General features: G+C 51.8%; 1 protein-coding gene across 3 annotated transcripts in view; it reads left to right on the forward strand.

The window, feature by feature from the left end:
• Positions 1-1,658: 1,658 nt before the first annotated feature.
• Positions 1,659-13,076, forward strand: part of PAIP2B (poly(A) binding protein interacting protein 2B) — a 32,683-nt gene continuing 21,265 nt past the window's right edge. The window contains exon 1 of one of the 3 annotated variants that reach the window (XM_068943894.1): positions 1,659-1,770. Coding sequence is in view for 1 of the 3 variants with exons in the window: in XM_009681862.2 (XP_009680157.2) it covers positions 2,793-2,961 (169 nt within the window). In the remaining 2 variants the exon portion in view is untranslated. Of the gene's footprint in view, positions 1,771-2,770; positions 2,962-3,468; positions 3,491-13,076 lie in introns of those variants that run through there. The other 2 variants (XM_009681862.2, XM_009681863.2) reach the window with 2 other exon arrangements.

Here is a 13,076-nt window from a genome sequence, read left to right on the forward strand (position 1 = left end):
CCCACGGCCACCCGGGACGCATAGCACGGCCACCCCGGAGGTGACCCCATGGCCACTCAGGGGTCACCCCACAGCCACCCGGGACGCATAGCACGGCCACCCTAGAGGTCACCCCACGGCCACCCAGGGGTCACCCCACGGCCACCCGGGACGCATAGCACGGCCACCCTAGAGGTCACCCCACGGCCACCCAGGGGTCACCCCACGGCCACCCGGGACGCCCCGCGGCCCCCCCCCGCCCCGGGGCCGCGGCACTCACCGGCGCAGAGGGTCGAGGGGCGGCGGCGGCGGCGGCAGCGGCGCGGGGGCCGTGGCCGGGGCGCGCTCGCGGCCGCGGCCGCGGGGCGGGGGGGCCCCGCCGCTGCCCCCCGCCATCTCGGGGCGCCGCGGGGCTGCGGGCCACCGACGGCCACCGGGCACCGTCACCGGGCACCGTCACCGGGCACCGCCGCCGCCCTGGCGCCCGCCCCGGGCTCGTCACCGCTGGGGGGGGGGGCAGGAGCCGCCGGCCCCCCCCCCTGCTCCGGGCAGCTGCGGGCCCGCCCCGGGGCGGTGGGGGTGCTAACGGGGGTCCCGTCGGGGGGGGGGTCTGGTCTGGGGGGGACACTGGGGGAGTCCCCGTCGGGGGGGGGGGAGCACCGCGGGGGGGGTCCCGTCTGCGGGGGACACTGGGGGGGGGTCCCGTCGGGGGAGGGGGTCACTGGAGGGGATCCCGTTGGGAGGGGTCACTAGGGGGTCCCGTCTGGGGGGGTGACAGTAGAGGGGGTCCCGTCGGGAGGGGGGGTCACTGGGGGGTCCCGTCGGGGGGCTGACACTAGAGAGGGGTCCCGTCGGGGGGGGTCACTGGGGAGAGTCCCGAGGTGCCCCCCCCCCCGGGGCAGCGCTGGGTGCTCCCCCCCCCGATGCCCCCCCTCCAGCCACGCGCCTGGCACGTGACACCCCCCCCCCCGGCACGAGCGCGTGGCCCGGCGCCCCCAGGGAATCCCCCCTTTCCCCCCTCCCCTTGTATTTACATGAACCCGCCAATCAGCAGGTCTGTAGCAGCACGCCCCCGTAGCGGGGCGGGCTGCCTGTGACGACTCTTCCCATTGGGAGAAACGCCCGCCAATCAGAATAAGGGCAAAGTGTGTGTGTGGGGGGGAAGTTTCTGTGGTTATTTACATAGCGCTGGGCCACGCCCACCCCGCCACAATCCCGCCCCCTGTCTTGCCCCACGTGGGAGACGCGTGAGCTCACCCAATTAAAAATAAAAACCTCAAGAGTAACCAATCAACAGTTTCTCATCGCCTCTCGTCCTTTTCATAGGCTAGAAGGTGAATCTAGCTCTCCAATCCGAGGGTTGCAGAGGTGGGAGTCAAGGTGGGTGGGGTTGGAAGCTGGAGTGGCAGCTCAATGGGGCAATAGCGAAAGGCGTAGGCGAACCCTCGCGCCCAATCAGATTGCGAGGTGAGCGCTGGGGGCGGGGCGTCTCGCCGACCAGGCCAATGGGGCCGAAGCGTCCGTTGGCCGTCTCTAACCTCCCAACCAAGAGGAGAGAGGCGGGGGGATAGGCGGGGCCTTTGTGGGGCGGGGCGCGCGGCCGGGCCAATAGGAAGAGCGGGCGAGGCGAGCGGGGCGCGGCTGACAGCGGCGGCGGCCAATGAGGCGGCGGCGGCGGCGCGAGCGGGCAGGTTTGGGGGTGGAGGGGGGGGAGGCGGGGGGAAGCCGGCGGTAAGCGACGGAGGGGCGCGCGCGCGCGGAGCAGGACCGGCGCGGACCGGCCCACGGCAGGTAGGTTGGAGGGGGAGGGGGGCGCGCGCAGCGCCCCCTCAGCGGCGGGTGGGGGAGGGGGCCCGCGCCCAACCGTCGCTCGCCGCTGTGGTGCGGGGTGACAACGGCGGCGGCGGCTTTGCCCCGACCGGCGCCTCGGCGGTGCGACGCTGAGCCGTGGGGGCGCTGAGGAACGGCGACCCCCCACCTTCCCTTCCCTTCCCCTCCCGCCTCCGCAGCTTGGCTTTGAATTAAAAACCGTGCTCGCCGCCGAGCCCGCCAGCCCCTTCCAAAAACGCGCCCCGTCCGGTGGAAAACCGCTCGGTTTCAGCCCCGAAGTTCCTAAAAGTTGAGGCGGCTGCTCTGAAGAGATGAACTGCTGAGATGAACTGAAGAGACGAACTGGCAGTGTCGCTGCGCCCCCCCCGCAACTGAGCTTCTGCTATGTACTCCAGCTGCCACTAATCAATGAGGGGGAAAAAAGCCTTTTTTTGTTTTTTTTTTTCCCCTACCCCTCTAATACTGCGGCACAGGACAACGTTCAGGTCTGCAGGATAAGGTCTAGGCAGCCTCTCCCAGTGCAGAGGAGCGAGTCTTGGGAGCACTCCCTCTGTGTGGCATCAATATATTAAAATATGTGTGTGTGTACATATATATATACATACATGTATACACACACACATATATATATGTACATATATATATATATATCTCCGTTGATGCGTTTTCCAGAGAGCTGCCCTCGCGGCATGGACCGGGCAGCATCGCATCCAGACGGAGCGGGCTCGTTTCCGCCGGCCGGGATCTCACGCTTGGTGGAAGAAACTCGCGCCGTGGGAGGGCGGTTGCGTGCCCTCCCCTGGCAGGAGAAGAGGGCGATTCCTCCTGCGCTGGGGAAGCACGGGCTCCTCTCCAAATTGAGAGGTGCCGCAGCCTCCTGGGGAAAGCTAATCGCCTTCAGAGGCAGCCATTTGCCTCCAGGGAAGGCTCTGGATTTTCTGCCCTGGCAGGCCTCCGCGCGGGGAGTCGGCGTGTTTATTGGGATGCTGTCAGTTGGTATTATCAGCTCCAGATATCGCCCACTTTTCCTGTCAGCTCGGAGGAATTCCTCGTCTGAGCGAACGCCTTGTTTGCAGCCCGACGCTCTGGCCTCTTTTCCTGAGCCGACGCGCCGCTACCGCCGCTTGTCTGGGAGCGTTTCTGCGAGCTGGGGTGTGCTGCCGAGGTGGGGGGGGGACGGGGATTGATACGGCTTGGGTCTAGGTTTTCATCAGGTTACCAGACAGCAGCCGCTGCGTTTTGCGTGTCGCCCTGCTGCTTGCAGAGGGCTTTAGAGCTTTCTTTCCAAGGACGCGTAGAGACCAAACAAAACTGGAAAGTCTGCCCTAGGAAGTGCAGGATTTCAGGGGGCCAGGCTTTTGGCAGAACTGTGTTGTGGATGATCGCATTAGTATTTAGGACAGTAGAGATGCAGGGTATTTAACCATGTGCTTTGGTTAGAAAGACTGTCGGGAGTGCATCTCAGCTGGTTTTGCTAAACAGGTGTTGAAGGCTCGGGGTCTGTGCAGGACTCCATCCCTTCTCGCAGCGCTGCTTGTCTTTTCACGTGGGCACTGTCCCGTTGCTTTGCACGTGTTTCTCCACTCTGATCTGCCCTTTGCTGCTGCTGGATGGTCAGACTTCCTCGGAAGCAAACCTTTTGAGGAAAAACAAAACAAAACCCCAAAGCTTCTCCCTCCAGGTAGGTTGGATCCCATCTCTACAAGGAGAGCGTGCCGTTCACGTTGCAGGATGCACTGACCTGTGCAGCGGGGGTAATGCTTTCAGCAGATTCACAGGGCGGCAGTCGAGATGGGGAAGGGGGGGGTGTCAGTTCGTGCTTACCTGAGCCTGTTTTGACCCGTGAGTCCCTGTGTTTATGCAGCAGCATGGTGAACATGGCCTGACTTCTACTCATCTACAGCACTTCCACAATACCGAGTGGGGATGCAGATACATTGATCTCACCGTGCAACCATTAATGCTGGGAGGAAGTTTGAACTCTGAGGTGCAATGTGTTATCTGCATTGATCACAGCGACTGAAAGCTGTTTTTTTCAACTTTACCTAAAAAATTAATCCAGCCTGTGCTACAGAGACTCTTGGGGCGTCATAGGGGTAGGTTTGTATTGAGAAAAGAGCACCTTCTCCAGCCTGAGAGGTTCTGCTTCCCCCAGCCTTGTTTACAGAGGATGGGATGAGGCACCTGCCGTTCTGCCCCTGTGCAGGCTCCGCGCTTCTTAGCTGGTTCTTGGCTCGCGCGCTTGGGATATTTCGTTACGTGCTGGCTCTTCAGGTTTCACCCTAACGTGCAGTGACAAGTCATATATTGTTACAAGAACATCACAGCCAGGTAGGAAAATTTCTTTCTCTGTCTGACGCTGTGTGTGACTACTTGATGGGATGGCGTGGTAAACGCTGTATTGCTTTGGAGTACATCTGATTCAGATCCTTGTTCCTGTGTTAGTCACGAACATAGAGGCTGTAGTAAAGACTGCGTGAAATCTTTAGCTGTGTTTATTCAATTCCTAGTAGCTTGAAACAAAAACGCGTGTTAAAATCTTAGGTTGAAAACGTCCACGTTTTCTTTCAGTGCAAAGAAGTCTCCAGTTTTTCCCTCTGAAGAACTTGCAGGTGGTAAACTAAGTGGATAGTCACTTTTCAATTTGAGTAATAAGGAGCCAGACACGCATGCCCATTATACGTAAAGTACACACACACACGTTTGGAGACTTCCACTCTGCTTACTTGAGACAGGCAGAAAGCTCTAGCCGCGTGCATGTGCAATGAGAGGTAAATAAGTAGTATATCCTGTCACAAATACTCCTTTAGCAGAAGCTGGATCTCGATGTCCTCATGCAAACTTGTAAGCTTTTGTTCTGAAAATGAATGACTGAGGAAGGGAAACAGCCTTGTTCCCCTCCCTTAAAGTGTGAATTTATTTTTTCCTATTTAAGGAACAGCCTTTGGCATAGGGTGTTGGAGAGACGTCTGTGCTCAGAGTGGCCTCTTTTCCTTCTATGAAGAATAAATCAGCGAGGCGGAGCTGGACTACAGAGAGAGGTTAGAGAGGGCCGTTACTGAAAAACATGAACGTGGAGTTGCACTTTGCTGCTTCCTCTCTGAGACTGAATTCCTGAATGCTTTGAGTCCAGCTGATGCTTTGTCCCAGTTATTTACTGGGCTCTAAAATGTCCCAAATTGAGCCAAACCCTCTACCCTCCCCCTAAAATAGCTCTACCCTCCAGAAGGGCCAGGACTCAAATGGCCCCTGATGTGGCCATCCTCTCTCTTGGTCTGTTTTTGAGTGTCACTTCTGTGAGTGTCAAGTAACATCTATGTGAAAAGAACTAACTGCAGGCAGAGCTTCCTGCTGCAGCACCTGCAGAGGAGGGCATTCCCTGCCGTGCACGGGCTGGTGCAGACTGCTTGCCGAGAGTGGTGCCTGCCCAGGAAAAACTCACCGGAGACGTACCTTCTTGTGCAAGAAATACGCGACACTGGTTTCCCTCTCTCCCTGTGCAAAGGGTATTTTGAAATATCAGGCTCTTCCTAGAGTCCCGAAGGTTAGTAAGATTCGCTCATTGTCTTGATCTTTCAAACAAAAATTGTTAAGGTGTATGGAAATCAGTAGCACTATCCCAGTTCTTCTGAGCAGCCTGTGGAAAGCATGTTCATGTTTCAGGCAAGGACATATAAAATGATAATGTCAAACTCTTTTTTTTTTTTTTTTTTTTTTTCTGGCCTGCTGCTGTGAACTGTAGTTTAAGGCTGACCACAGGACTCAGTAAAGTGATACCCTTGGCTGTTCGTCTCTGTAGCCCAACTAGGCTGGTGACAGCAGTGCTGTTTCTGGCAAGATTTTTTTTTTTTTTTTAAATAAGCTTGTGATGAGAGAGTTTGCTCAGGTTGTAAGTGGGTTTATCAGGGGCAGAAGCAGTAAGCTCATGGCTGCAGCACCCTAGGGACCAGCACTGCACCTGTGCAGGGACAGCATCCGTCTGTGGAGCTGTCATCACGCCAGCCCTTCTACCAGTGTTAATTTGATTCTAACTGGTGTTGTCAATGGATGAAATCTGGGCTGCTGAAATCCAACCTCCCCCACCCAGGCCAGTGAGTCTGTCCAATACACGCTTTTGTCTGGCGTTGACAGGGGACATTTCATCAAGTAAGCAGTTTCTGGAGCGCTTAGAAAGTAGTACTGGAGAGCAGGCAGCTGTTACAGCCTTACCATAACATGTGCTTTTGAGGAAGGGAGAAACAAGGATGAGCGTGGTCCAGGTGCTAGGATAGAAACTTGAGGCTCCTGAAATAGGGGTTTAATTACCACGTTTGTCTTAGACCTCTTGTGCGATGTTGGGCAAATCTAGCTTCGCTGTGCTTCGGTTACGCATCCGTACTTTGAAAATAGAAAAAAAAATTGTGTGGGAGATCATGCATTTAACTTCAGAATAGGAGCGAAGTCTGAGGTGGTGAATGCACAAGCACATCACCCTGATGCAAGCTGTGCGTGGATTTACTCTGCCTCCTCTACACGCGCTCCAAGGTCTCAGTGACCGCAGCGTGGTCTATGTCATCTCCCAACTGCGTTAAGCTACCTTGCCTTTGGCAGAGTTAAAGGCATGCATGCATGCAGTTTCTTTGGAGTCCACTATTTTGGAAACGTTTGTGCAAAAAGAGCTTGGATGCATCTTCGTGGGAAGTTTGCATACTGGTTTGTTTCATATTAGCTTGCTTAAATGACTATGTCATTTGGCTGTAGGCAGGCTGCAGGGTCCTCCCACAGCCGCACCTGAGAGTGGGATGACTGGTAGTAGTTGCATTAGTGTCATTGGATACTGTTACAGGAGGAGTGTCTTTTCCCAATTAAAGAAACCAGTAGGGTGGACTCCTCAGTGAAATGTCATACCTCTGTATGGAAGAACTGCTTTCATTTAAGGCCTCTGTCATAAATATAGGTAAAGCTCTGCTCCTGGAAATCTGAAGAACAGTGAACAAGCATTTAGTGTGCTTCTCTTGTTTCACCTGGTCTTCATTTCCAAGTATTTCTACTGCACAGATAAGAGCACCATGTTTTCTTTCTGTTCTCTCAGTTCTTCTTTTTGCCCCTCTTCTGATGGGCGGAGGAGTATCCATGTGTGCAGGGAACTCCATCTTCAGGCTTTGCCCGGTGGACATGCTCGTGTGGGAAATACACAATTGTTCCTTTTTAAAGAGCGTCTCTGGGCTCTGTCAAGGAGGCAGGTGACTTGTCTTCCTAGAGCTGCAGTGGCCACTGCTGTCTGGGTACTGACTTCTGAGGTGAAAGTTACTTCACGGTGGATGCTCTCTCTTGAAGTCTTTAAAATTTCTGTTACCAATTCCCTTAAAGAAACTACAGAAGTATTGTTTCTCGAGGGCGAAGGTGCAGTGCTGGTTAGCCATCTCTCTGCTACAGTATATTGCAGCATTAGTCCTGGTAAGCAGCCAGGACCATTTGTGAGCTGTCAAGTGCAGAGCGTATCTTCTTTGCTTGAGATTAAAACTAGATAAATGAGGAACAGTGTTTAGGATGAGTTTGAAATTAGGTTTCTAAGCATATCTGGACACAGCACAAGAGTGTTTTAGATGTTTATGATACAGATATCTGCTGCTTTTAAAATGACATAGGGATCTGACTGCACTTCGTTTTGCATCTGCGTAAACTGGGGATTGTTCTTGTACATACAGATTAAGAGTGCAGGATGAGATTAACCCCCAGACTGGAGATTGAAATAGGATGCGTTTCCTCAGCGACTGAGATATCTGAAAATGGAAGGCTCCGCATCTGTTGAGGGGTGTCAGCAGCATCCATCCAACAGCACAGCAAGTGCAGGAAGGGAATATTAATTATACCTCTCACAAATATTAGAAGTCCAGACCAACCTGGCACAGAAATATTAGAAGTCTAGACTAACCTGGAAGAGTTCTAAAATGTTCTAATTAAAGAAGGGAGACAGAAGTGAAGGAATGACATGTGACTCCTGACGGTCTGTAGCAGCTCACCAGCTCAGCGCTTCGGCATTGTTGGTAGGGAATAAAACCTGAAGTGCAAGTATAATAGGAAGCAGATGCCTGGGGAAAAATACTTGAAAGAGTTTGGGGTGGTGCTAGACTGTGGGCTGGGCCTGAGCTGCATTGCACTCTAATAGAAAAAACTAAACACCACAGTAGCTCTGGGTTCTCCAGTGAATCACAGCTCAAAGCAGAGAACTGATAACTCGTCTGGGTGTAAGCCCAGTGCGAGAATGCCTAAAGCAGGGCATCTGGCAAAGCACAAGGGTGCTGGAAAAATCTACACAGCTGGGAGATAAAAAAGTGTAACTGGGGAGTCTCAGATGCAAAGACCTTATCTGTAAAGAAAGATTAGAGCAATTTAATCTTTACAGCCTACTGTATTAGAAAGAGTGTGTATGCAGGTGGTGAGGAAGAGAAACTTTCAGAAAGGAGAGAGATTCTTTATAGTGGGGCTAAAATAGACCAACCTGAGATTTGTGGCCTACTCATAAGGAGTCTAAAAGGTACATGTACAAACTGCTGCTTGAATTTGCTGTCTGTACTCTTTTTGTGAAATTAGAGAGATCTGCTGCCTTAGAAAATGAGGCTAATAAACTACCCCTTTTCTGTCTTTACAGAGTGTCAGGGGTGGCTCACAATAATTTCCACCCCTCTTTTTCCTTCCTCACCCGAGTGCTGCATGAGTAGGGATCAGTCAATGTGCTGTCTGGATTTCTGTTAAGGTCAGGATTATACGACTAGAGGGGAAAATGTTAGGGCCTATTAGCAGCTGGTCTCCAAACATGCGTACCCTCAGTGATGCTGCTTTGAAAAAAATGCTCTTATGTGTATGCTTGGCCTTTTCTGAATTGGGCTGAGGGATAATTAGATAGCTTCTGATCTTCTCCATTCAGGTTAAAGACCTATCATGAGTCTGAGTGTGGAATAGATTCCTGGAGAAAGTCAGGGCTTTCATACTACTGGGGAATTTTAAACTGATTCTCATATGTTCCAGTATGGTGGGGTTTGGGTTTTTTTTTTTTTAGGTGCAAAATGTTCCTGCACTGGTTGAGGGGGGGAAAAATAATGGATTCCTTTTTATAAACACTTTACAAGCTGAAATGTGAGCATTGTTAAACCCAAAGTGAGTTATCCAGCTGGGATGATATCTGCTATCCAGCAGAAAATTGGGAATGCAGCAGTAACCTCTCCTCTTTCCCTCTTGTGCCAGCCCTTGCGAATTGAGGCTCACTCCGGAGTGAACACAGGGCAGGCATGAAGGAAAGGAGCTATAAAAGTGTATACAGAAACAAGGGCTGTTTTTTCTGAAGTCTGGGTTGTTACGGGTGGGTTTCTTTGGTAAATGATCAGCTAGTCTGCAAACACAATGATTCCCAAAGCTATTTATAGAGCTGCGAGCTGGGAACCCTAGCGCAGCCAGCCTCTTCTATCACATAACCCCTGACATTCTCTGCTGAAAGGGCCTAGACCAAAGTTTTGGCTCTCCCCAGCACTAGTTTGTGGAGGGTAAGGAGAACCATATGTCCTTTGCCTTGAGCCAAATGCACAGCTGTACTCAATTCTCCTGTCTAGTGCTGACTTGTTAACTCTTTGGGGCTGAAGGGGGAGGCACATGACTAATGCCATACTTAGTGTAAGAAACAGAAGCCTTCACAAGGGGCAGAAACAAACCAGGAGCGGGATTCCTGAGGGGGATTTGCCGTTCATGAGTTTCACAGTCTTGCTTTGACTAGCGCTGTTTGTTTTGCCATGTGTCATCCTACTGAATTAGGTAAGGAAATGGTTCGATAGGTTGCCTGGAAAGAGTGGATAACCATATGTGGAATTCTGTGGTGTCTGAGTGTGTTATCCAGATATTAATAACGCTCCATGTCTTAGGCTGCTCCGTCTTCGCAGCTTGAAGCATTCCTGTGTGTACCCGTTCCCACCAGGAAGGCTGCTTTCCAACCACAGTTTGATCTCAACATCAACTGACTTTTGTCTTACTCCCTTTCCACTTGAATGGTTTTGGAGGCAATCCGCTGACCAGCATGACGCTGCCGCACGGCTTACACAGCAGCACCTTTCCGCTGTTTCCTCTGCGTGCGGGTCACCCACTGGCAAATTTTTGCTTCTAGGATCAGCTTCCTTCTCGGTTACTCCAGCCACATCTCTCTGTTTTCGCCTTCTCTGCATCAGACTGTTAAGTGCTCGTTTGTGCCTACTGACCTCTCGCACATAATTCTCTATCTTAGCCTTGTCTCCCTGTGTGTCAGCTACCCCCTTTATGCTGTGCTTCAGTACTGCCTTGTATGTGGTATTCCTCCCCGCCTCCTACTGAGCAGGTCCAGGAAGCCTCTGTCCTCCCATCTCATATCTTAATACTGTGAAGTTGGCTTGAGGGGTGAGGATGACTTGCACTTGCTCTGCTTTATAATTCCAAAGTGAGAGAGCTGAAATTGTGTGTTTAGGTATTGTTTCTTCTCCCCCTTAAAGCCTGCTTCTCGTCTGTCATTTGTTTTGGACTGTATGCTTTGAGGCAAAGACAATGCTTCTCACGTAGCAGAACTTGACTGTTTGTGGCGTTTGCACCAGCGTAGTACATGTCGAATCAGCCTGGAGCTCCAAAGTACATTGACAGGTGACTTTGTAGTCCTGTCAGGTACAAAGACGTGTTCAGAGTGCAGCAGCTATGACTGAGCTGAAACGGTTGTCTTCTGTTGCCAAAGGGATGAACTGGGAGGTGGCGTGGGGAGGTTGGGGGCAAAGGGAGCAGGCCTGCTCCCTGGCAGCTCTGAGCCGTATTAACGGGGGGCACCGCTCTCGAGTAAGTACGCAGCGGCGTTTCCCTGGGGAATCGGAGGCAAGATCAGGCTCACAGCAGCCAAGCCGGAAATAAAAATCTGGATACGACTTGTTGAAAACTATCTCTTTTCTTTAATTTGACGTTCAGTTGGAGTGCAGAACTCCCCTCAAATTCTTTGCATACTTCAGTGCATAATGCTCAACTTAACGTGTTGGGGCAGAAGCTTTAGTGTCACGTGATGGGAGAAAGGGGACAGGTGGGAAATACCTGGCTGCTTCTCTGTTCCCAGAGCTGGCCCTGGCTCTGCAGCAGTGGGCCTGATTGCTTTCATGTGTTGCCATTGTGTCTCGGGCTAGAACTCCTAATGTCTTTAAAAGCAAATGAGAGGTTTTTTTTTTTGAAGGCATGTCATCTGTATTCATTTTCCTGAGTTTAGTTTAATATGGCTGTTACAGTTTCAAAGACACAAGTTTAAAACAAACAAACAAAAAGATGTGGTCTGAGTTAAAAAGAAGAGGGGGAGTGAAAATGGGAAGGAAAAAAAAGAAAGGAGCTCTGAAAAACAGCAGGAGATGTGATGCTTGGATCTCAGCTCACAGAACTTTACAAACAAAAGTGGCTGCTGAGCTGCTTTTTAATTTCCATAGCTGCCCGATTAAAATGGGAAATGTAAGACAGCTGTTAAAGCTCAGGTTGATTTCTTGAATTGTGCTTCCTGCTGCCCACCTTTGACTTGACTGCAGATCCCAAATGTTGAAATATTAATATGGCTGTGCATTGTCCGTGGAAGGGCTTGACCCCTTTTCTCATGTGTGCTGGCTGGGTAGGAACATTTGTGCACTGCTTGCTTTCTTCTGGTCTATCCAGCACACTTGCTACAGTCATGAGTGGATTCACTTGGGTTCAGGTTACGTTTTTATGGAGTTCCAGTACCTACTACTCTGAACGCCAAATAAAGCTCACAGCCCCACAGGGAACTCGGCAGCAGAGCTCAGATCTGAACGTCTGTGTTCAATGGCCAGCCTTGCGTCTGGACCACAGTGCTGTCTTTTTTGCTGCTTACAGGAAACAGTCCTTGAAGTTCATTACAGGCAAATCCTCAGATCTCCTCTGCCCTCTCATTCTGTCTGCAAATTGGACCGCTCTTTTTGCTCCCACTCTTTGTATCATTAAGCTCGCAAGAGTGCTGAATGGTGGAGTCCTGACCGTACTTAAATCTGTGGGTGCAAAACAGGTGGTTACAGATCCAAAACTGCATTGTTCCAGGGACTGTTGTGTCTGGCAGGAGGTGGTAGATGTCTCTGTCCGGTTCCTCTCTCTGAAGGCGCATACCTCTCCTGCCATCTGTAGCCTCTGGCTGAGGACTGATTGTGGCTAAGAATGTTTTATACAGGATAGGACTTGGACAGCGTTCCTGTCCCCGACGTGTCTGCTCCTGCTATTAGCAGGTGCATTTTGCTGATGATGCGTTTTATTTCTGGATGTGCTCGAGTCAGCCTGCGGTTCTGCTGACAGCCGGCAGTAGCACAGAAGCTAAAGGACACATCCATATGGAAACAAGGATGCTTCCTCAAAAGTAGTTCATCGCCTTTAGATGTTGGTGGAGTTGAGATGGTGGTTTTGCATTAGCATCTTACTGTGCAGCCTGCACTGACAGTGTGGTTTGATTGCCCTCCCATGTCTAGATTACTTAACTTGCATCAGCGACTATTTCAAAGCTAACGGAGCTGGTTTGCTGCTTAGGGATTTAGAGGTTGTGGTTCTTGTTGGAGGCCCCGAGTTGGGCTCCAGCCAGGGCTGCCTTACCAGTGGGGTGTGTTAGGCTTCACAACTTTGGAGCGCTAGTTTACGAGTGCGGTGCCAACGTACAGGCGATCCTCCTCGCTCTCGCACCAGAACGGTGGGGCTTCGGTCCCATCTGTGCCGTGTGTACAGCACGGAAGCTCTTCAGCATAACTCCCTGTTCAGTTGGGACTAAACTAGCTTTCGCTTACTGGACTTCAGCAATATCTGTGTGGGCATAGCACGTGTCTGGCCCAGTACTGTCTGGGGAAAGGCCTGCTTGATCTTTGGTTGCAGATTAGTCTCTCTGCAGGTGCTCAGTGGGTTGTTCCCTCACGTGCTGAACTTCGTATTGGAGTCCTGAAAACCCTGATCTGTCAGATGTTTCCAGTGCACCCTTCGGATAGGGAGGAAGGTGGGGTGAGAGGCAGAGGATTTTATACAACTCTAGGGCCCTATGTGGGACCCCAAAGAGTGGGACTCAGCCTGGGCCAATGAAAGAGGAGTGAGGCAAAACCGGCTTACCTGATGACCGAGGCTGCAGATGAGGTGGTGATCTGAAGGTCACTGGGTTACCAGATGAGCTCTTCCCCCTTCCACGCTCCCTCCAGGTAATCTCAACAAGAGATAAGGGATCAGGTTGTTCTCTCCTGTTTCTACAGGACGTGATGCAGTGAGGTCATGGA

Source organism: Struthio camelus, chromosome 4 (assembly GCF_040807025.1).
Source record: "Struthio camelus isolate bStrCam1 chromosome 4, bStrCam1.hap1, whole genome shotgun sequence".
NCBI classification, from domain to species: Eukaryota; Metazoa; Chordata; class Aves; order Struthioniformes; family Struthionidae; genus Struthio; species Struthio camelus.